A 26,010-nucleotide genomic window follows, 5' to 3' on the forward strand; every position below is an offset into this window, starting at 1 on the left:
AGTGGACGTGGATACAGAGATCTTTCATCCAGTCATGTGTTTGTTGACATTTCATTGAATACACTGTCATGCCCAGGCTTATAAATAGGTGCTAGGGATATAAAGATAAATATGACTTTTCGCAGCTTTCAGAGAGCTTGCAGCCTTAATGGGAGAGACAGTAGCACAGAGTTATATGCTACACTGAGATAATTCATAGAAGTATTCCTGGGGTTTCATGGGAATACCCTTATGGGGCACTATACCCGTTAGGGACACCATCTGAGAGCAGGAGTTGGTGATTTTGCATAACAGGACTCTTTAAGGATCTGATAGATTTTAAGGGTATTCATGTTGGGGTGGTTGTGGATTACAGTGGTATTATAACATACTGGAATTTTGCCTGATGATTCAGGGATCATCCACCAGACCTGTTGCTGCCCCATGAAGAAAGGCCTAGAGAGATATGTATACACAAAGAAAGACGTTCAAACCAGATCACTTGGGACACTAAAAAGGGGTCTAAAATATTTAAATCGTGCAATTTTGAAATATTCATTGATCGAAAAATTGGTTTTACTATATTGGTGAACCCATAAAATAATTATATTCAGAACCCTTTTAGAAATAAAATTTGTTCTCAGAATTAAAATACCATATCTGTGTATGTTAAATTTTAAATTGATTTTCTGAATTATTTTACCTATTGTGGTAAATGTATAATATTAAGTTTACCATCTTAATCGTTTTTAAGTGTACAGTTCAGTAGTGGTAAGTATATTCACACTGTTGCGCAATAGACCTCTAGAACTTTTCATCTTGTGAAAGTGAAACTCTTTACACATCAGACATGAATACGCCCTCTACCTCTGCCTAGCTCTTGCTTTACACGAATAATTCTCAGCCATGGTTGTTGATAAGAATCAACTGAGGACTTGTTAAAAGGGTTTACGTATCTTAAGCTGCACCCCAAAGATTCTGATCCAGTTGGTCTGGTTTCTGCCTTGGGCCTTGGCATCAGTTTAAAAATTACCCAGAGGATTTTGATGTACAAGCCAGAGCCAGTGCTTTACAACAAGCAGCAAATCAACTTGACCATTTCAGGGGGCACAACTTCACAGATTTTTCTTTGTAAAGGAAATCTCCCTTCATGTCTTACTACCCATATTCAGTCTTAATATGGCCTATGGTCATTTGAATATCGTGTGTTGATTGGCTTAGATTATGAGAGGGAGACTTCACTGCTTACTACTGCTGAAATGTTTTTCTGTAGGCATTTGTTATGGGTTGAATTGTGCTCCCCTCCACCCACGCCCCCACCAAAGATATGCTGAGGTCCTAAACCTTAGTATCTCAGAATGTGACTTTGTTTGGAAATAGGGCTGTTACAGATGTGATTAGTTAGGTTGAGATGAGGTCATACTGGAGTGGGGTAGGCTCCTAATCCAGTGTGACTGGCGTCCTTATAAGAAGATGTGAAGACAGCAACAGGGAGAAAGCAGTGTGACAATGTAGGCAGAGATTGGACTTACATAGCTGCAAGCCAAGGGATGCTAAAGATTGCCAGCAAGTCACCAGAAGCTAGGAAGAGGCAAGGAAGGATTCCCCTACAGATTCCAGAGGGAGGATGCCCCTGCGTACATCTCGATTTCAGACTTGTCACCTCCAGAGCTGTGAACCAGATTTCTGTAGTTTTAAACCACTCAGTTTGTGGCCTTTTATTTCAGCGGCCCTAGGAAACTAATATAACACTTATTACCCAGTTATTCATTACGTTAGTTTTAAAAGTTATAAAATCAAGGATCTTTAGGAAGAAGAGTAGGTCATTATAAAGGAAAATGGAAAAAAAAAACCCAGCATGATGTTTGCTTAGGACTGTAAGCAGATGGTTCTTAGTGTTAAAGTATAAGATTCCATCATTATAAGATTCTGTCATTATCTTTCCATTGTTTCAGTGTTCATTCAGTGGCTTCCCTTTAATTTTAGAGTAAAGATCAAAATCCATATGTGATGTGTTAAGATACAGTGTCATCTGATCTACCTAGTGATCTACCTAGTGAGTCTACCTATCCTTGTGGGCACTAGTCACTGACATCCCATCAGTTCTTCAAGCATAGCCTTTTGCTTCCCACATCAAATTCTGCACATACTGTTCCTATTATCTGTGCTGCTGTCTCTTCATTCCTAGTCTCCCATTCATGCAGTTTCATGCTCATTCATCCTTCAAATCTCAGTTCTTAATTCACTTCCTCATGGAAACCTCTGACCCTCGAAGACCAGGTCAAGTTCCCCTGGTACATACTTTAGTAGTACTCTATACTTCTTTTCAGTGGCTGTAATTATAATTTAATAGCTAACTAATTATAGGCAGGTACTATAGTTAACTCCAATTTGAAATCAGGGCTGTTGAGTCCAAAATGTAACCCCCTCCCCCCCCAATACTCTTAACTTCTTTATGGGCAGGGCCCATTTTCTGTCTTGATCACCTTTGTATCCCATCGGGCATAGTACTTTGCACATAATTTGTGCTTAACTGATATTAGTGTACATTTTTTTTAAAAAGAAAAAAATGAATGAAATGTAGTTTTAAGAAATTTAAGTAAAGAGCCAACCTCAGTGTGTTTGTGTGTTTGAGGTAGGGGAGGTTTTCCATATCATGTATCATATTAGGTTGCTTGTACTTAATTCTTCTATCACTGGTTCCCAGCCTTTGATCATGTGAGTGGGTGTAGTTTTCAAAACTGGGGAGACCAGCATAAATTTGATAACTTTTTGCCATGTAAGGATGTTAAACAATGGCACCCATGCCACCATCATTTCATAAAACAGAATATATGGATGCTAAATGTGTAATCATAGAATACAAATAATTTAAACTGAATAAATTTGGTCTCATTAATAAATCACTACGTTGTCTTTATTTTTCTCAGTCTTATTGTACAACACAGCAATGGAAACTTATGGACTGACACTAGTCAGTGGATCAATGTTTAGGAATCATAGATGGGAAGTTTTGTTGGAATTTATGTTGGCAGGTGGCCACCCTGATACTGAAACCAGACAAGGATATCACAAAAAAAGAAAATTATAAGCCAGTATCACTTATGAATATAGATTCAAAAATCCTCAACAAATTACTAGCAAATTGACTCTAACAATGCATTAAAAGGATCATACACTGTGATCAAGTTGTATTTATCCCAGGCATGCAGGGATTTTTCAATATATGCAAATTAATCAACGTGATACACCACATTAACAAATTGAAGAATAAAAACCATATGATACTCTCAATAGACACAGAAAAAGCTTTTGATAAAATTCAACACCCATTTATGATCAAAACTCTCCAGAAAGTGGGCATAGACGGAACATACCTCAACATAGTAAGGGCCATATATGACAAACCTACAGCTAACATCATACTTAATGGGGAAAAGCTGAAAGCATTTCCTCTAAGATCAGGAAAAAGACAAGGATGCTCACTCTCACCACTTTTATTCAACATAGTTTTGGAAGTCTTAGCCATAGCCATCAGGGAAGAAAAAGAAAAAGGAATCCAAATTGGAAACGAAGAAGTAAAACTGTCACTGTTTGCAGATGACCTGATACTATACATAGAAAACCCTGAAGAAGCAACCAGAAAATTACTAGAACTCATCAATGAATATGGTAAAGTAGCGGGATCCAAAATTAATATACAGAAGTCAGTTGCATTTCTATACACTAACAATGAAATAGCAGAAAGGGAAATTAAGGAAATGATACCATTTACCATCATGCCAAAAAGAATAAAATACCTGGGAATAAACCTACCCAAGGAGGCAAAATACCTGTATGCCAAAAACTATAAGACACTTATGAGGGAAATTGAAGATGACATAAACAAATGGAAAGATATATTGTGTTCTTGGATTGGAAGAATCAATATTGTTAAAATGGCCATACTGCCCAAGGCAATTCACAGATTCAGTGCAGTCTCTATCAAGATACCAATGACATTCTTCACAGAGCTGGAATAAAAAAAGTTAAAATTTGTATGGAAACACAAAAGACCTCAAATAGACAAAACAATCCTAAAAAAGAAGAATGGAGCTGTGGGAATCATGCTCCCTGACTTCAGGCTATGCTACAAAGCTACAGTAATGAAAACAATATGGTACTGGCACAGAAACAGACACATAGATCAATGGAACAGGATAGAAAGTCCAGAAATAAACCCACACTCATATGGTCAATTAATCTATGACAAAGGAGGCAAGAATATACAATGGAGAAAAGACAATCTCTTCAATAAGTGGTGCTGGGAAAACTGGACAGCTACCTGTAAAAGGCTGAAATTAGAACATTCTCTAAAACCCTGTATAAAAATAAACTCAAAAATGGATTAAAGACCTAAATGTAAGACCAGATACTATAAAACTAGAGGAAAACATAGGCAAAACATTTGTGGATATATATTACAGCAATATATTTTTTGAACCAGCTCCTGGAGTATTGGAATTAAAAGCAAAAATAAACAAATGGGATCTAATTAAACTTAAAAGCTTTTTCACAGCTAAGGATACCATCAACAAAACGAAAAGACAACTTACAGAATGGGAGAAAATATTTGCAAATGATGTGACTGATAAGGGACTAATTTCCAAAATATATGAACAGCTCCTACACCTTAATATAAAAGAAACAAGCAACCCAATCCAAAAATGGACAGAAGACCTAAACAAGCAATTCTCCAATGAATACATACAAATGGCCAATAAGCACATGAAAAAGTGCTCAGCCTCGCTAATTGTCAGAGAAATGCAGATCAAAACTACAGTGAGATATCACTTCACACCAGCCAGAATGGCCATCATTGAAAAGTCCACAAACAGTATATCCTGGACAGGGTATGGAGAAAAGGGAACCCTCCTACACCATTGGTGGGAATGTAGAATGGTGCAGCCACTATGGAGGACAGTATAGAGGTTCCTTAAAAAACTGAAAATAGACTTACCACATGATCCAGCAATCCCACTCCTGGGCATATATCCAGAGAAAAATAAAATTCAAAAAGACACATGCACCCCAATGTTCATATCAGCACTATTTACGATAGCCAAGACATGGAAACAACCCAAATGTCCATCAACAGATGACTGGACAAAGAAGCTGTGGTGTATTTATACAATGGAACACTGCTCAGCCATAAAAAAGAAGAAAATAATGCCATTTGCAGCAATATGGATGAACCTGAAGACTGTCATTCAAAGTGAAGTGGGCTGGAAAGAGAAAGAACAATGCTATATGGCATCATTTATATAAAGAATCTAAAAAAAAAATAATAATGACACAAATGAACTAATTATTATGTTGATTTCTTGAATATGTGTAAGCACATTTGACTGTCCTTTAAGATTGGATTACTACATTCTGTTGTTTCTTATTTTGTAGTTGGCTTTATTCCTTTGCTAACTATGTAAGTTTAAAAAGCTGAAGATCTAATCCATTCTTAGATACAAAAATTAGTACATATATGAAAACTAAAAAAATGTGCAGTATACTGTTTATATGTATTTATGTGCAATATAATGTGTATGTGTAGTCAAAGTAACAATTCTGCGTAATAAAACTGGAAGGAAAAAAAGGAAACAAAAATTAGATGAAAACAAGGGATAAATTCCATGTTAACTTAGAGTTGAAAAGACTTATCAATCTATTTCACAGAATCCAGAAGCCATAAAATTCAGTTACATAAAAAGAACAAACATTTATTAAAAAAGAAGTCAAAAGATAACACTGGAAAAACATTGTTTGTGGTATAACTCAAAATAAGTTCTAATTTCTACTATGCAGAAAAAATATCTTGAAAATGGTAAATGGAAAGTATCAACAGAAAGAAGGACAAAGAAACAAAATTAATGGAAAAAATGCAAATAAACATTTAACAACGTGCAACTTCACACAATAAGCAAAAAAAGAAAAGAAAAAGCCCACCAAAGAAACAAAAACCTGCATTGATAAAACTGGACTTTCATGTAATAGTGAAATGAAATATGTTGCCACTGGCCCTCTCTCCCACCAAAGAAAACTGAATACACTACAAAAATCACATTTTAAAGGATTCAGAGAGCTGTGGAAACAAGGACTGGATGGTGTAAAATTACAGAAAAGGGGAAACTGTTCCCAGGTAACTTGATAATTGCCAGCCCTTTGTTTATCTGAGGACAGGCTGTAGATTAGGCTTGTTTCAGACAAAGGGCTTTTGCTTGAGGGCAGAGACGTCAGCAGCCTTTTAGCAGTTGCTTGGTGCTGTAGTGACAAATGTAATAGTAAGGGGCTGTAAAAGCACACAGTTTTCACCTTGGGATATTTTCATAGTTCTATGGCTACACAAGAAATGGAGGAGCTAGCACAAAATCTTCTAAAACACAGACTGAAATATCTTTCTATTGTGCAGTGCTGCCAGGAAAGAGCTCTATGTCAAACACAGCGAGTTTCCTCTTAAAGACATTTGCCAAGTTTTGAGGCTGAATGAAGTAGGAGGCTAAAGAAAGCTGAAAGCTTCTGAAGGTCAGAACTGTCTGTTGGCTTCTAGGGCTGAAGAGATTGTATTTCCAGAATCTAGGAACAAGAACATACCAGAAGGAGACTGGGTCTTACTAAACATGCAGCAGATCCCAGATCAAGCTCAGTTTCTGATTGGATTGAGTTCATTAGCTACTCACCTTAGTTACTTAATGAAATTAAAGGGAAACCTTTTCCATGGAACTTCTGTGGTTCTTCTAGACACACTATAGGGCACTGCAACAGAATGATTTCTAGATATGCAAAAAGGCAAGACTGTATGACTGATATTTAAGGGGAAAAGAATAGGTGCAGATCCATAGATGTTGCCCATATTGAAGTTAGCTGATAAGAACTCTAAAAAATATATATTTAAAATAGAGGAAAATAACAAAATAGATGAAGGATAGAAAGTTTAAAACAATTGGAATATTTAAACAATAATCAAGTGGAAAGTTTAGAACTGAAAAATGCAGTTTGTGAAATATAAAGCCCAACCTATGAGTTTGACAGGAGAGGGGATATAGCAGAATGTAGGATTAGTGAACTGTGATATGGGTCATTAAAAAATAGGCTGAAGAAGAGAAAGAAAAGGTGGAAAAAAGATAAGAGTCAAGTAAGACATACTCAAATGGTTTACCATTCACGTAATTGGAATTTGGAGGAAAAGAAGAAAGAATGAGGCAAAAGCAATATTTGAAGAGATAATCGTTTAGAATCTGTTTAAAATTGATGATAGACGTCAACTTGTGGACACAAGCAAGCAGGAAACCACACTTAGGTTCATCATGGAATAACAGCTCATAAAGACAAAGTCAATTACAAAATCAGAAAGGGGTTAGAGAAGAGCAATACAGTGCCTTCAAAAGAGTGAGACGATAACTAACAGCCAATGTCTTAATCAGAAACAGTTGAAACCCAGAAAGCAATGGAATTTCAACTTTAAACTGCTTATGGAAAATAACTGAGTCTACAGTTCTATGTGAAGTGAAAATTTGCTTCAAAAATGAAGATAAAATACAGACATTTTCAGACAAGGACTGCCAGCAGGCCTGCTCTAAAAAATATTAAAGAGATTTCTACAGGCAGGAACAAAATGACACTATATGGAAACGTGGAATATATACAAGATCTTGTGATAGCTCACAATGAAAAAAAATGTGACAGTGAATATATGTATGTTCATGTGTAACTGAAAAATTGTGCTCTACACTGGAATTTGACACAACAAGAAAAGAAACTGCAGGAGGGAATGAAGAACATATGAAAAGTTATATAGTGAGTAAATATACATGAATCAGTATTGTACAAAACAATAATTGTTGTGTTTTGAGTTTAAATTATTTTTAGAATTATAATGTATGACAACAGGTGAGTGACATTATCAAGATGGCAGAGCAGGAGACTGAAGCCCCTGCCCCCCCACAAAGAACAGAATTAGCTATCCACAAATTAAAATAGCTCTGGGAGCACTTAGGAGTCCACTTAAGAAGCTTTAGCAACACAGTGGACCAAAAGCCTGATAATAACTTCATTTTTAAAAAAGGGTAGAAAGAACAGTTTCATTTTGCCTGCATCATCTCAGTGCCAGGTTAACACTGCTCCGTGCCAAATGGGCGCTCCCTGGCCCAAGATAATTCCTTTGCTGGGAGAAGAAGAAAGGGCTGAGTGACCAGCTTACCCAGACTTTCAGGGCACTTGCACAAAAGACCCACTTCATTTCAGCCCACCCAGAGGCTGGCATAGCTGAGACATCTGGAGATGGCTAGGAACAAGGAAGAGACACAGTGCACCCCCCGGCAGACCCAGAGGCACTACATGCCCCCACATTTGGCACCTCACACCACTAGACCAAGGGCCGCGGCATGCACCAGCATGCACCGGCATGCCCTGACCCACAACTGAAGGTTTTTTTCTAACCAAAATCAGTCCATAGAATGTGGAAGAGGTTAATCCTTCTTCAAACGCCCAGACACATACACAAGGTTACATGGATCACAATGAGTTTGGGAAACATGACACCACCAAAGGAATACAATAAACTTTCAGTAACTGATCCCAAAGAAGTGGAGATCCACAAATTGCCTGACAAAGAGTTCAAAATAATTGTTCTAAAGCTCAGAGAGCTACAAGAGAACACAGATTGACAATTTAACAAAATCAAGAAAAGGGTACCAGAACAAAATGAGTTAAGCAAACAGATAAAACATTAAAAAGGCCAAATTTTGGAGCTGAGGAATACAGTGATCAAAATTTTAAAGGTCCATAGAGAGCTTCAAGAGCAAACTTGATCAAGAGAAGAGAGGATCAATGAACTAGAAGACAGGTCATTTGAAACTATCCAATCAGAGGAGAAAAAAAAAATGAAAAGGAATGAAGCGAACCTGCAGGACAACATCAAACCAAACAATATCTGCATTATAGAAATCTCAGGAGGAGAAGAGAGAAATGAGCAGAAAGCTTATTTAAATAATGGCTGAAAACTTCCCAAATTTGGAGAAAGATAAGGACATCCAGGTACATGAAGGTTAAAGGTCCTCAATTAGGTTTAACCCAGCAAAGACTTCACTGAGACATATTGAAATGGTCAAAACAGAAAGCCAAAGAGTGCATCTTTCCAGAGAAGACAAGAGCAGCAAGAGAAAAACAGCTCATCACATACAAGAGAAACCACCCCCCACCCCCACCCCCCACCATAAGGCTATCAGTAGATTTCTCATCAGAAACCTTGTAAGCCAGGAAAGAGGGGGATGACATTCTCAAATTGCTAAAAGAAAAAAACTGTCAGCCAAGAATACTTTGCCCAGCAAAATTGAACTTGAGGAATCTTTGAAGGAGAGATCATCGTATTCCCAGGCAAACAAAAGCTGAAGGAGTTCACCACGACTAGACATACCTTGTAAGAAATGCTAAAGCAAGTTCTTAAAGTTGAAAAGAAAGGGCAAAAAAAGTAACATGAAATCCTATGAAAGTATAAAACTTACTGGTTAAGGTAAATACATAGCCAAATTCAGAATACACTAATATTGCAATGGTGGACTTTAAATCATGTCACTTTAATGTAAAGGTTAAATTACAAAAGTATTAAAAATAAATATAGCTACAATAATTTGTTATTGGATACACAATATAAAAAGATGTAAATTGGGACACCAAAATTCTAAATTGGAAAAGCAAGAGCATTGTTGGTGGGAATGAAAATTGGTACAGCCACTATGGAAGACAGTATGGAATTTTCTCAAAAAATTCAAAATAGAAGTTAAATTTAATTAAAAATTAAATAATTCATATCCAGCAATTCCCACTTCTGGGTACATATTCAAAGGATATAAAATCAGTATCTCGAAGAACATCTGCAATCCCATGTTCATTTCAGCATTATTCATAGCAGGCAAGATACAGATACAGCTTAAGTGTCCATTGATGGATGAGTGAATAAAGAAAATGTATTGTATATACATAAACGAATATTATTCAGCCTTAAAAAAGAAGGAAATCCTGCCATTTGTGATAACATGGATAACCTAGAGGACATTATGCTAAGTGACATAAGCCAGACAAAGACAAATGTCACATGATTTAACTTACGTGTAAAATTTAAAAAAGAAAAAAAAGTTGAAATAGTATCAGAGAGTAGATTGTTGTGTACTAGAGGTTGGGGGAGGTGGAGGAAAAGGAGAGGTATCTGATCAGAGGGTACAAACTTTCAATTATAAGATGAATAAGTTCTGGGAACATAGTATACAACGTAGTGACTAGCTAATATATATTTGAAATTTATGGAGAGTGGATCTCAAGTGCTCTCACCATAAAAAAGGAGATAATGGATATAATAATTAGATTGTGGTAATCACTTCACAATGTATCAAAATAGCACAGTGTGTACCTTAAAAATACGTAATTTTTTTTTGTCAAAAATAAGAAAATAAAGGGGAGGAGGGTATAGCTCAAGTGGTAGACCACATGCTTAGCATGCATGAAGTCCTAGGTTCAATCCCCAGTACCTCCTCTAAAAATAAATAAGTAAATCAAATTACCTCCTCCCCCCAAAAATAAGCAAATAAAGTATTTTAAAATAATAATATAAAATGCATGATACCAATTACAAAGCAGTCTGGAGGGTAAATGGATTATTAAGAGTATTAGGTTGTAAACATATCAGGAAAATGAAAAGAATGTAGTTTATATTAGGCTGTAATAACCCCTAAGAGCATGTTGTAATCAATAAGTTAAACACTACAAGTTAATAGATGTCTGGATGGCTTAGCAAGTCCACTACTAGGTACCTACTCAAAATAAAATTTAAATATATCCCTCAAAACTCCTGCACACCAGTGTTCATGTGGCTTTATTGGAATAAACCCTGAAGTAGACAATTCACATGTCCTTCAGTAGGAGAACTGGTAAGCAAATTATAGTATTGTATCCCTTCCTTGGAATACTACTCAGAACTTAAAAGGAACAATGCCATGGATTAATCTCATAAACATTGGTGTATGGAACAAAAACATAAAAGAGTAAATACTTTATGCTTTCACTTACATGAAGTTCTATAACAGACAAAATTAATCCCTGGCAGGGGAAGATGTTAACTGGAAAGGTGCATGGAAACTTTCTGGGATAATGAAAAAGTTCTGTATCTTGATTGGAGTGGTGGTTACATAAGTGTATACATTTGTTAAAAATCATCAAACTATACCTTTAAAATCTGTGCACCTTATTTTATGTAAATTTACCTTGATAAAAAAATTACTGATAAAACAACAACATAAGGAAAGAGTAGCAAAATTTTTATTAATTAAAAAGAAGGCAAGTGAAAAGGGAAGAGGGAACATAAACCAGATGGGCCAAATAGGAAACAAATAGTAAGATGGTAGATATAAACCCTATATCAGTAGTTACATTTAATGTAAATGGATTGAATATTCCAGATAAAAGGAACAAGTTGTTAGTGTTATTTGTATATCTCTTAGTTTAGATTTGTCTGTCCTGCATACAAGAGATACACTTTAAGTAGTAAGATACGGAAGGGTAAAAAGTAGAAGAGTGGATAATGATAAAGCATGCCAACATTAACCCAAAGCAGGCTAGCATAGTGATATTAATCTGCAGATAGTAAGAACAGAATTAGTTTTTGGTTACATGTTGTCCAGAAACTAAAGAATATACTCGGGTATAAAGTTAACACCAAATATAATGTCATCCTCATTTTCACAAAGAAAAACCACCATGGTTCATATGAGTGAGAAATCATTCTTTTCAGGTAAAAAGAGCAAGCAACATTTTGCAGTCATTAGAGGGAAGCAAACCTAGAAATATAGTTAATTAGATTCTTCCAGAGTTTGTTGAACCAGGAAAGAGTAATTTCCCTCAACCACACACCTAGCTTCAGAAGGGTTCAGACCAAAAATTAACACCAAAACCCTGTGAATTACTTGCAATGAGTAGCACGTCTTAAGGTAAAGTTTACCATTTTGTGAACTCTGCGTGGAATGGCTCATTGTGGGTTTAATTACTCTCAGCTAATCATGTGTATTATTCTTATTTTAGAAAACAGTCTGGGTTCAAATCTGGGATCCACCACTTACTAGCTTGGAATATTTGTGCTAGTTAACTTAACGTCCACGGGCCTCAGTTTCTGTCTGGAGCTCAGCGGAGCTGGAGAGAGCTGAGCTACCAGGTGTGGGAGTAGATGATTAAGACATCAAGCCAAAATAAAGGTAGCCATTCAAGTATTTACTCGCCTAGTGCTATAGTGTAAGTGAGAGCAGAGAGAGCAGGCCCCAGATAAGGAGGCCTCTGAATGAGGGTGCCTGGGCTAGGAATGCACGTACTTATAAGTATTAAGAACATGGCCAACCAGGGACCCAAGTCCTGGACTGCAGCTCCCTTCAGATAGTGGCATTGGATTGGTTGTGCACTGTCTGCTGTGGTGGGCAGCTTTCCTCCTCCACCCCTCTAACGTGATGCCTGCCAGGTAAAGCCTTTGTAATTGTCCATGGTTGGGCCTGAAAAATCACACGTAGGTTTTTGGCCAGAAACTGGACTTTCCTCAGTTTCCACTGTAGAATGGGAGATCATAAATGGCAGAATGCATATAAAATGTGCAGGAAAACACCTGGCAAGTGATAAACTCCCAATAAGTGTCTGTATTGTTATTTTGCTGTAGTTGTTAATATTATCCCTGAGTTAAAACTCCTTACATGTTGTGATGTGATATAAAAGAAATACATATAATGTGTATATACATGTATGTATATATATATATATGTATATATACACACACATATACAATTGACGCTGGAACAACACAGGTTTGAACTTACACGTGGATTTTTTTTCCATAATAGATATTACAGGATTACAAGATCCTCGACTGGTTCAATCCAAGTGTTAAGGAACAGGGATACGGAGGGCCGACTATAAGTTATCCTTGGATTTTTGACTTTGAAGAGGGCCAGCCTGTCCAATCCCTGCATTGTTCAAGGGTCAACTGTATTAGGTCCTCATTTCAGGCACTGATCTCCTGAAACCCTTGGAATTTCCTATAATGAGAGTTACAAAATTGTGTTTTGTTATGTTAATGAGATGACCATTGGGCTACACCTAAAGATGGAGGCAGGTTGCCAGAGGGACCAGCCTTGTGCCTAGAGGTTTGGAATTTGCAATCTCACCCTCCAACCCCTCTGGGAGGGGAGGAGAGGGGCTTGAGATTAGATTCAATCACCAACTGTCAGTGATTTAATCACTCATGCCTAGGTCATGAAGCCTCCATAAAGACCCCAAAGGACTGAGTTTGAGACCTTCCAGGTTGGTGAACATGTGGGAATTTGGAGAGAGTGGCGCTGGTAATCTACTGAGTAAATAGGCTTCCTGAGTTCTGTGAGTTGTTCGAGCAAATTAATCGAACCCAAGGAAGGGTCGTAGGAAAGTCTGATATGTAGCCCTTTGGTCAGAGTTCAGATAGCAACCTGGCCTTGCACCTGGCATCTGAAGCAAGAGGGCGGGCTGTCTGGTACAAGTGAACCCTTAAGCTGTGGAGTCTGATGCTGTCTCTGGTTAGATAGGCATCAGAATTGAGCTGAATTGTAGGACACTAAGTTGGTGTCTATAGAACTGTTTGTTGGAGATGTGGGTAAATCCCCACCCCCCCTACACTGAAATTGGGTCCAAGAACCCAAAAGACTTATAAATGCTTACTTATAAGCAATTTCTATAAATAACTGCAATTAAGACTCTGATGTCTGCCCCTCATATGTTACTGGTGAAAATAAAACAGGTAAAACTTTTCTGCAAAGCCATTTTGCGGTATGTATCAAAGACCTTAGGTACTCAAAGTCTTTGAGCATGGGCACTGCTAGAAATTTACTGTAAGAAAGCAATCCAGTATGTGGAAAAAGATACATTCTCAGAGATGATCATTGCACTGTTTCAAACAATAAAAAATGAAATGTCTAGCAATAGGAAAAATGATTTTAGAATTTGTTTCATTCATATGATAGAATATTCTGCAACTCTTAAAAATCATGTTCACACGTACATAAGCAATTCACCGAAATAATTTCCATTGACTGAACTGGCACAAATTTATTTATTTATTTATTTATTTATTTATTTATTTATTTATCATTGAAGTATAGTCAATTTATAATGTTATGTTAGTTTCTGGTGTACAGCAAAGAGATTCAGTTATACATATATATTATTTTTCATATTCTTTTCCATTATAGTTTATTACAAGATACTGTATAGTTCCCTGGGCTATACAGCAGAACCTTGTTGTTTATCTGCTTTATATATAGTAGTTTGTATCTGCTAAACCTAAACTCCTAATTGATCCCTTCCCCCTCCCCACTTTGGTAACCATAAGTTTGTTTTCTATGTCTGTGAGTCTGTTTCTGTTTTGTAAATAAGTTCATTTGTATCATATTTTGCATTCCACATGTAAGTGATATATGTTTGTCTTTGACTCACTTCACTTACTGTGATTATCTCTAGGGCCATCTTTGTTGCTGCTAATGGCATTATTTCATTCTTTTTTATTTATTTTTAATTTTTAAAAACATTTATTTATTTTAAATTCTATGATGTATTCTACTTAAATGGCTTTACATTTAAAAAAATTTTTTTATTGAGTTATAATCATTTTACAATGTTGTGTCAAATTCCAGTGTAGAGCACAATTTTTCAGTTATACATGAACATATATATATTCATTGTCACATTTTTTTCTCTATGAACTACCATAAGATCTTGTATGTATTTCCCTGTGCTATACAGTATAATCTTGTTTATCTATTCTACATTTTGAAATCCCAGTCTGTCCCTTCCCACCCCCCACCCCCTTGGCAACCACAAGTTTGTATTCTATGTCTATGAGTCTGTTTCTGTTTTGTAATTATGTTTTGTTTTGTTTTGTTTTGTTTTTTAGATTCCACATATGAGCGATCTCACATGGTATTTTTCTTTCTTTTCTGGCTTACTTCACTTAGAATGACATTCTCCAGGAACATCCATGTTGCTGCATATGGTGTTATGTTGTCGGTTTTTATGGCTGAGTAGTATTCCATTGTATAAATATACCACTTCTTCTTTATCCAGTCATCTGTTGATGGACATTTAGGCTGTCTCCACGTCTGGGCTATTGTGAATAGTGCTGCTATGAACATTGGGGTGCAGGTGTCATTTTGAAGTAGGGTTCCTTCTGGGTATATGCCCAGGAGCGGGATTCCTGGGTCCTATGGTAAGTCTATTCCTAGTCTTTTGAGGAATCTCCATACTGTTTTCCACAGTGGCTGCCCCAAACTGTATTGCCACCAGCAGTGTAAGAGGGTTCCCTTTTCTCCACAGCCCCTCCAGCATTTGTCATTTGTGGATTTTTGAATGATGGCCATTCTGACTGGTGTGAGATGATACCTCATTGTAGTTTTGATTTGCATTTCTCTGATAATTAGTAATATTGAACATTTTTTCATGTGCCAGTTGATCATTTGTATTTCTTCCTTGGAAAATTGCTTGTTTAGGTCTTTTGCCCATTTTTGGATTGGGTTGTTTGTTTTTTTCTTATTAAGTCATATGAGCTGCTTATATATTCTGGAGATCAAGCCTTTGTCAGTTTCATTTGCAAAAATTTTCTCCCATTCCGTAGGTTGTCTTTTTGTTTTACTTATTGTTTCCTTTGTTGTGCAGAAGCTTGTAAGTTTCATTAGGTCCCATTTGTTTATTGCTTTTGTTTCGATTGCTTGGGTAGACTGCCCTAGGAGAACATTTTTGAGATGTATGTCAGATAATGTTTTTCCTATATTTTCTTGTAGGAGGTTTATTGTATCTTGTCTTATGTTTAAGTCTTTGATCCATTTTGAGTTGATTTTTGTGTATGGTGTAAGGGAGTGTTCTAGCTTCATTGTTTTACTTGCTGCTGTCCAGTTTTCCCAACACCATTTGCTGAAGAGACTGTCTTTATTCCATTGTATATTCTTGCCTCCTTTGTCGAAGATTAGTTGACCAAAAGTTTGTGGGTTCATTTTTGGGCTGTCTGTTCTGTTCCATTGGTCTATATATCTGTTTTTGTACCAATGCCATGCTGTCTTGATGACTGTAGCTCTATAGTATTGTCTGAAGTCTGGGAGAGTTATTCCTCCAGCCTCTTTCTTTTTCTTCAGTAACGCTTTGGCAATTCTAGGTCTTCTGTGGTTCCATATAAATTTTACTATGATTTGTTCTAGTTCTGTGAAATATGTCCTGGGTAATTTGATAGGGATTGCATTAAATCTGTAGATTGCCTTGGGCAGTGTGACCATTTTAACAATATTGATTCTTCCAATCCAGGAGCATGTGATATCTTTCCATTTTTTAAAGTCATCTTTAATTTCCTTCATCAATGGTTTATAGTTTTCTGTGTATAATTCTTTCACCTCCTTGTTTAGATTTATTCCTAGGTATTTTATTACTTTGGGTGCTATTTTAAAGGGGATTGTTTCTTTATTCTTTATTTTTTAATTGTATTATAGTCATTTTACAATGTTGTGTCAAATTCCAGTTATTTCATTCTTTTTTATGGTTGAGTAGTATTCCATTATATATATAATATGTAATATAGATATACCCCATTTTCTTTATCCATTCATTTGTTGATGGACACTTAGGTTGCTTCCATGTCTTGGCTATTGTAAATAGTACCACTGTGAACATTGTTGTGCATGTATCTTTTCAAATTAGTTTTCTAGGTGTATATGCCCAGGAGTGGCATTGCTGGATTATATAATAGCTATATTTTTAGTTTTTTAAGGAACCTCCAAAATGTTTTCCATAGAGGCTGCACCAATTTACCTTCCCACTAATAGTGTAAGAGAGTTCCCTTTTCTCCATACCCTCTCCAGCATTTATTATGTATAGATTTTTTGATAATGGCCATTCTGATCCTTGTGAGGTGATACCTCATTGTCGTTTTGTTTTGCATTTCTCTAATAATTAGCGATGTTGAGCATCTTTTCATATGCCTGTTGGCTGTCTAAATGTCTTCTTTGAAGAAAAGTCTTTTTAGGTCTTTTGCCCAGTTTTTGATTGGTTTATTTGGATTTTTTGTTACTGAGTTATATGAGCTGTTTGTATATTCTGGAAATTAAGCCCTTGTCAGTCACATCATTTGCAAATATTTTCTCCCAGTCTGTAGGTTGTCTTTGTTTTGTTTATGGTTTCCTTTGCTATGCAAAATCTTGTAAGTTTGATTAGGTCCCATTTATTTATTTTTGCTTTTGTTTCTATTGCCTTGGGAGACTGACCCAAGAAAACATTGCTATGATTTATGTCAGAGAATATTTTGTGAATTGGCACAAATTTAAATGTTCTTTGACAATACCTTTTGCCATCAAGGACATGGAGAATTTGTTGATAACCTAAACAAAGTTACAAATGCTTATGCTCTTTGACGAAGAGCTTCTAGGAATTTATCCCAAAATGTATTTTCAAACATGTATATATGTGTATGGGTACGTATCTGTGTGTATGTATTTACTTTGACATTGTTTGTAATGGCAAACAAATGAAAACTGGAAGGGAATGGTTAAATAAATCGCATACGTCCATTCAGTGGTATTTTATGCACTTGTAAAAATGGAGAATGTGCTCTCTGCAGTGATATGGAAAGATCTCAACATATATTGTTCAGTCAGTAAAGCAAGATGCAGAACTGTGTGCAGTAAATTACCTTTTGTGTTAGAAAGTGGAAAAAAAAAACCATGAGTGTATTTTCCTGTGTGCTTGCATTTGCTTCTATCTGGAGAGATGCATCAGAAACTGACAGGCTCAATAATGGGCCCTAAAGATATAGCCACTTCCTAACCTCTGGGACCTGTGACTGTTACCTTATATGGCAAAAGATGTGATTGAGGAGATTATCCTGGGTGATGTGGGTGGGCTTTAAATGCCATCACAGGTATCCCTATAGGAGAGAGACGGAGAGTGACTACAGATGCAGCAGAGGAGAAGGCAGGGAATAGAGTGATGTAGTCAAAGGTCAAAGGATACTAGCAGCCACGAGGAGCTGGAAGGGGCAAGGAGCAGAGTCTCTTCTGGAGCCTCTGCAGTGAGCGTGGCCCAGCTGACACCTTGATTTCCTGGCAGTGACACTAAATGGAGACTTCTGGCATCCAGAGTTTGACAGAATAGATTTCTGTTAAGCCATCAAGTTTATGGTAATTTGTTACAGTAGCCGTAAGAAACTAATTCAGAAACTAATAATAATAATAACCTCTTATGGAGAATTAGGTGACTGGAACAGAAGTGAGAGTAAGATTTTTCACTGATGATCTTTTTATAGTGTTTATTTTGTCTAACAAGATGAATACATTTACGTTTAAAATGTTAACTGTTAGACATAGAAAACAAACTTATGGTTACCATGGGGGAAGGGGATGGGTGGAGGGATAAATTGGGAGTTTGGGTTTAGCAGATACAAACTACTATATATAAAATAGATAAACAACAAAGTCCTACTGTATAGCACAGGGAACTACATTTAGTATCTTGTATTAAACTGTAATGGAAAAGAATATGAAAAATAATAAATATATATTATATATATATAAAGGAAAGAAAAATAATATATATGTATAACTCAATCTCTGTGGCTGTACACCAGAAACTAATGCAACATTGTAAACCGACTATACTGCAATTAAAAAACGTAAACTGTTAAAACATTTAACTCAAAGATTGCCCCTCTTCTCCGCTCAGACCGGCCCCCAGTTCTGCAGACCAGCAGTGAGGGAGGGGACTAGATTGTATTCTGGGCCTCCACTCACTCTGCTGTCCCGGCTGGCTTCTGATGTCAAGATTCAAGGCAAAGAGCAATCCCCTCCAAGTGGCCTTAGCACAGTCTAGGTACCTGTGTCACAGCATGCTGACCCTACTGCAAGCTCTTCATCTCACAGCATGTTTCTGTGAGCTATTCAGACAGCTCTTGGAGGCCTTGGCACTGCCACATTCCATGACCAGGGTGAGAAACAACTTCCTCTGACTCCCCTTTAACTCCTACTCTTTGAATCTTGGGAAGCAGGTATGGAGTTCCCATATCCTTCCCCTTACTGAACAACGGGTGCCTTCTCCTCTGGTCTTTACATAACCAAAGGAGTTCAGTCGATTTCACAGAACGATGAAGATCAGTTTCAAGGAAGCCATCTGCCACGGGCACTCCATTCAGTATCTGCCTTAACAGGCAATCTATTACACAAGCAATCACAGAGTTCTGCCATTTTGAATGCCAAGATATTTCTCAGTTCCATTCATTTGCCTTGCCACCACCTCGTTCAGGCCACATCTTTCACCTGGATAATTGTGACAGCTTCCTAATGCTGCCTGCGTAGTATCATTTCGTTCCAGTCCATTTCCTAAACAGTAGCCAGAGCACTCTTTCCAAATGCAAATCAGATCGTGTCATCTGGTTCAAAACAAGTCAGATGTTTCCCACTGCCCTCCTAGTGAACCCCTACTGTGATTTTACAAGACCGTCACGATCTGGCCCCTTCTTACTTCTCCAGCTTTGCATGTCATCTTCCTCTGCCTCCCCCACTGCTCACCAATCCCTTTACTTCTTTCCTAGCCCTGTCCTCCTGATTTGCTTTCCATTTCTGGCAAATACTAACCAGTTTCTCAGAGGAGAAGGCCCCCGTTGTTCAGTAAGGGGAAGGATATGGGAACTCCATACCTGCTTCCCAAGATTCAAAGTTAGGCAGTCCTGTAAACATAGGCCAGAAAGACCTCTTCTGACATCAGACAGGCAGTGGGATTCTGTAAATACAATGACTGAAGAAAGGGGGCTGGTGAACAGGGACCAAGACTAGGATCTTGGAGTTTATTGAGAAGGGCTGGTGTAGGCATAATCTGTGGTTGGTCCTGGAGGCTTCTCTAGACCTAAGGTCCCGAGCTTTTATGGTACATGATGTGGCACTCCTTGTAGCCTGAGATGGGCTCTTGATCAAGCAGCAGTCAGCTGTACAGAAGTTGTTTACAACAGCAAAACTGTGGAAGAACTCTGTTCAATAGCCATTCTCTAGTTGGGTCTTCACTTGGTATTTGTATGAAGAACCAAGACCATCCTTTCTACCCTGATCCTACCCCATTGATTAGGTAAGCCCTGGAGGTCATGGCCAATTATGAGATGTGATACAGAGGGAGGAAATGGACTTGCTACTACCAGCAGGAATGGAGTCTTGAATTTATAATTGTTTCTGTCTGTATTGAGCTCAGGGATGGTGAAACAGGTAGCACTGGTTCCAGTTGGGTATTAGGAGTGAAGGAGAAGGAGGAGTCAAGAATGTTTCTCACGATTTTGTTTTGAGATCTGGGTCAACAGTGACAACATTCCCAACCGTGTGGAATTCGCTGCCCATCCCTGTGCTATACTTGGCTAGGCTTTTATATCTTTTTCCAGACCCCAGACAATAACTAACATTTGCATAGTAGTTTGCCATTTTTTTAACTTTAAAAAGTCATTTTTATTTATTTTTTTTATTTTTTTAAACATTTTTTATTGATTTATAATCATTTACAATGTTGTGTCAAATTCCAGTGTAGAGCACAATTTTTCAATTATACATGAATATATATATATTCACTGTCACATTTTTTTCTCTGTGAGCTACCATAAGATCTTGTATATATTTCCCTGTGCTATACAGTATAATCTTGTTTATCTATTCTACAATTTTGAAATCCCAGTCTATCAGTAGTTTACCATTTATCAGGAGCTTTCACACATATTGTCATATGTGATGCTTTTCAATGCCCTGCGATGTCCACTAGGCTGTCTGCTATTTCTCTTTATTATGATAAAGAAATTGAAGCTCAGAGAGGTGGAATGAGTTACTCAAGGTAATACAGCTAATAAGAATTCCAGCTCTGGATCCAGTTCTTATAATTCAGTCATTGCTTGTTCATTTATATATCCATTCTTGATTTCTTACACAAATATTGGGTGCTTCCTAGACCAGTTACTGGGGTAATCTCCAGAGATACAAAGGTATGCATGCTATTCCTTCCCTGAAGGACTGGCATGGACAGATGTGTTCACACATCAAAAAAATGCAAGTAGATTTCTCCAAAAGAGTAGATGTTGTGTAAGGGCGCCGGGAAGTCCACATGAATGATGTGTGAGAAATGTCAAGTGGAGGAGGAAGAGAGACACCCCAGGCAACTGCTTTATGTTACTGCATGTTCCATGGTTCTCTGATGTATCACTGAGAGAGTGAAGTTAATGAGACTGACTTTTATGAAATTTTATGAAAAATTTGGAGGGAAAGAAGTAAGGACTGAATTGAGGGACAGCATTGTTTTATGCAAATGGTGAGATTTAATGAATAAATTCTTCCTTTAAAGGTCTTTTTTTGAAGTCAGCTATGTAGTGAAAGGAATTATGTTTCTAATATGGGCAGTGTTCTCTATTGTGTTTCACAGTTTGAACCCAGAATACTAAACATTCCTCCAAATTACAAAGCAGGGGAAATTGAAATTTCATAACTAACAAATGTAAAATTGCAATTGTTCACCAGAATAGTATAAAAGTCTGTATTAGAGCAGGTGAAAATATGGTGGTCCCTTTGATTCTTAATGGAAAATATTGTGACATTTCTATGGAAAGAGAAGTTTACAAAGTCAGACTTTTTTATCCTAATTCAGTCTGAGCACTATTCCTTTCCACAGTTAAGTGGTATAACATATCATCAGTTCATATTGAACTGAATGTCCTCCGAATTTTCTTGAGTCATAATTTATGTCTTTTCTATACTTCCGCACCCATCTTTTTACAGCAACTAATAGATGGGGGACTGACGCCAACTTCCCTCCCCAAAGCCCTGTGTTACCTCCGGCACCATCACTACTGTAGAGGAGATTTTCCCATTCATGCTGACTCTACGCAGTCCCACCTTTTCTTTTCCCTTTAAGATCTGATTCTAATTACTTTGTTAGTGGTGGTAAAAGTAAGATCTTCCTTGAAGGGCGTTTTTAGAAGTGGTGGATGAAACTTCAAGAAAAAGAATGCAGTTTAGACTGGCCTGTCTCCAAGGCCAGAACCCCGCCAGTGACTCCTACTCCACTGTGGTGTAGGACAGAGACCCTGCTGCAGGCTGAGGCTGTCTGGGGTTCAGGCCTGGCTGCGACACTCGCAGTGCACTCCTCCAGGATGGCCCACCTCACTTGTATCTGGCATGCGAACACCTAGGCCTTTGTCTCAATAGATGTTGGGCGAGTGGATGAAGCCGTGGAGCAAACCCCTCTCCCTCTCTCTCTCCTTCTCACCTCCCTCTCTGCGCCTCCCCTTCCCCTCCCCTCCTCTCTTCTCTTCTCCTTTTTAATAATAGACCCTTTGCATTCCCAAGTGTTCCACCTCAAGAATCCACGAACTGAAAACCACTGTGGAAAATAATTTTCCCTATTAAATGCACGTAGAAGAGAGAAGAGGAAAAAAAGTGCACAAAACAAAAACCCAAACAAAACACGAAACAAGCAGACAAAACCCAGATCCCTCTGAGGTTTTCAGATGGTGGCCCTTCTTCCATGTCCATCTAGTCTTCAGTCTTGTCAGTTCCTCCATCCAACAAACAGCCTCTCGGACTATCGTCTCCCCCTCATTCCTCCTCCTACCTCCAGTTCCGGTCCTCGTTACTTCACACTTTACTTACTACAATAAACTGTCCACTGGTCTTCCTGACTTTGCTGTTTTTGTTTGTTTTCTCTAGTCTGTTGCAGATTAGTGGCCCTAGACATCTCGATATCTCCTTTCTTCTTGGCGGGTGGTACAGAGTGGCCCCAGTGAATGTACTGGCTCATATGCGGACTCCCTCCAGGAGCTCTGTGTCAACCATCCAAGGGATGTATGTCACCCAGCAACCCTGCTTCCCACTCCTGAAAGCCACTTAAAGACCTGCACGGCCCAACGCGGAGCCACTAGCCATATGTATAATTGAACCTTCGAAATTTGCCCTGTAGGCCTGAGCAATCCAACTTTTAATTCATTTAATTTTAATTGTTTGGCTTTTAAATTTAAAAACTGAGGCAGTTTTGTCAGGGTAGCTGTGAATCTTAACAGAAAATGATTTTTGATGTTTGATTCAGTTGTGGGAAACCTTTTATGTATATTTGGAGCATCTTGGGTAACTGAATTAATCTTTTCAGTTGTAAATTTGACAGTGTCTAAATGCAGATCAAATATTGCTGATGAACTTAGCATCCAAATTGAGATCTGTTGTAAGTATGAAATGCACATTAGATTTCTGAGACTTAGTATGAGTAATAGAATGTAAACTATCACATTAATAATTTTTGTATATTGAGTACATATTGAAATAATAACATTTTAGATATATTGCGTTAGATAAAATATATTTTAAAAGTTAATTTAATCTGTTGCTTTTTTGCTTTCTTTTAATGGGGCTACTAGAAAATTTTAAATTGTGTATCATGTATTATATGTCTATCAGATAGTGCTGTTCTAGAACCATTGAGCCATTTTCCATGTTCTCCCTTCAACTTAGATTTTCCAGGGCTGGCTAAATGTGTAGTATTTCCTATAAGTGCCCCTCTAGCTGTATAAATAACTCATAATTGTTAGATAACCTGTTCGAATGAATGGTTTAGAAAATGTGATCCAGGCTTCAACCCCCTTCTAGTGTTTTCTAACATTGTTCTTTGCATTTGGAACATCCTTGTTTTCTTTTCCAAAGTCTGCATATCCTCTCGGTTCAGCTTAGATGACCTGTCCCACCCTACCCCTCTGCCGTCTGTGACCGCATGCCGTGGGTTGATGTTTCCTATCTCTTGATTCCCAGAGCACCCAGAGGCAGTTTCCACATACTCAGACTCATTGCCACATTCCACACCACTCTGCATTGTTCTGACTTCTAGCATGTAAATCTTCCCTTCCCTTCTAGAAAGTTCAGCCACTTGAGTTAAGCATTAAGCTTTCTCCTTCATCTGACACATCTCCCAGGTTTAAACTACTTTTTGAGCAACAAAAAGGCCAGTAAGGACCAGTGCAGGAAAATTCCGTATATTTGACTTGTACCCTTGTTGAGTTGCCAAATATTAAACTGTGCAATTTAAATTAATTAAAGAAAAATATTTATATTTTTGAAGATGTGCTGGAGTGGAAAAAGAATTTGCCACGGAGTCAGCAAGCGTTTAGTTCCAATCCTGCCTCTCTTGGCACCTGATTTTGGACAAGTACACTTCACCTTTCTGGAACTTTCTTCGTCTGTAAAATAGATTAGGTAAGCTCTAAGGTATATTGCAAATCACATATTTTATAAGTCCATGATGGAAATCTTTCTGAAATGTCTTACATACTACTCTGAATTTTTAAAATAGAACAGGCTGAACAGAAATTAGCATTTTTAAAAATGTCAGAGTCATCATTAGGGATGTCAATTATTATGCACTGACAGTGTAATGCAGCTAAGGGGTTATTGTGATGTGTCTGACTGCTTACTCTCCAGAGCATGTGGTTTTTATTTTTTAATTAATGTCTGCCCTTTAATTTCCTCATTTAATGTCAGACTGTCACCTGTCACTTACTGCTGACACCAGTCCTGCCTGTATTAGTACCTTCCCTGTCCTCATCCCACATAATCTGGGCTTCTTAACCTAGGGTGATGTGGGGAAACCCAGTAATGGTAAGCTTGTTTGACTTATGTCTGAAATAGGTCATTTCATCCGTCAGCAACCGTTGACCGGGTGTCTGTCCCTCGTGTGAGGTGCAAGTGGTGCGGGGGCTGAAGAGGAAATAATGTGGAAACCATCTGAATAACCTTAGGGAACTTAACAATGGGAAGAGTATCTGAGCTTCAGTGCAAGGATTCTGTAGGCCTTTTTCTCCACCTCTCAGTTTCCAGCTCCTCTCCTGATGGCCGACTTTCCCAGACAAGTCACCTACAGGTAATAGAGGGCTTAATAATAACAATGGTGAATCAACATTGTGAGGAACTCTTGCAGAAATATGCTAAGAGACAAGGAGGAGTGAACAGATAGGCCAGAAATAGACTCTGTGTATATATAGGAACTGGATGTATACAGAAGTAGTTTCTCAAAACAGAGAGAAGGGGGGAGGGTATAGCTCAGTGGTAGAGTAGGTGCTTAGCATGCACAGGGTCCTGGGTTCAATACCCAGTACCTCCATTAAAAAATTTAAAAATAAATAAACCTAATTACCTGCTCTCCTGCCCCTGAAAAAACCAAGAGAGAGAAAAGAATGGGTTATTTTATGTCTCATTTAATTCTTACAGTAAGCTTGTGAGCCAAGTAACACTATTCTCCCCCTGTTACGGATAAAGTAAAGAAAGGGTCAGAGACTTGCCCAAAGTCTCTGTGGTAGATCTGGGAGCAAGTGTATTGTCTTTGGTCTATTTCTCGCCTTCCTCTGTCCTGGGTTAGATCATGTGTTAGATGATCTAAAAGATCATTTCTGACAGTCAAAGGAAGCAAATAGAAAATTGGTTCTCAAACCGGAATAATTTTACCCCCTCCCGCAGAGGCATTTGACAACGTCTGGAGACATTTTTGTTTCTCTGAGCTGAAGTGGGAGAGATGCTGTAGTTCGAGACCAGAGATGCTGCTACATATCCTGCAACACAGGTCAGCTCCCAAGAATGACCCAGCAGAGGCTGAGAAACCCCACACTGTATAAAAGAAAGCTCTTAGCCCTTGGCTAGTCCTGTGGATTGGATTAAACTAAATAATGTATCTGAAGTCTATGTTTTTATTCTTTTTTTATCCTGGTCACACCATGCTGAAGCAAGGAACCAGTGGAAAGAAGATGAGAAAGAGCTTCTGCTGCTTGAAATACCTGGAAACATTTTAATTTTATCTATAGGAATACAAGTAAAAATCTAAAGATCTGCTACATAGCTATAGTAGACATTACTAATATTTGCCAGCAAGATTTCTTATCCTCCGTTTTAGGGTGAGGGTGACGGTGGTGAGCACATGCTT

The 26,010-nt window shown here is 37.8% G+C and overlaps 1 protein-coding gene across 1 annotated transcript in view; it reads left to right on the forward strand.

The window, feature by feature from the left end:
- The window catches only part of FANCB (FA complementation group B), a gene marked incomplete at its 5' end in the record, with an annotated part of 49,602 nt that extends 23,920 nt beyond the window's left edge, over positions 1 to 25,682 (forward strand). The window contains 2 exon segments of the mRNA XM_064483214.1: positions 24,160 to 24,293; positions 25,551 to 25,682. Coding sequence (XP_064339284.1) covers positions 24,160 to 24,288 — 129 coding nt within the window.
- Positions 25,683 to 26,010: the final 328 nt, after the last annotated feature.

Source organism: Camelus dromedarius, chromosome X (assembly GCF_036321535.1).
Source record: "Camelus dromedarius isolate mCamDro1 chromosome X, mCamDro1.pat, whole genome shotgun sequence".
NCBI classification, from domain to species: Eukaryota; Metazoa; Chordata; class Mammalia; order Artiodactyla; family Camelidae; genus Camelus; species Camelus dromedarius.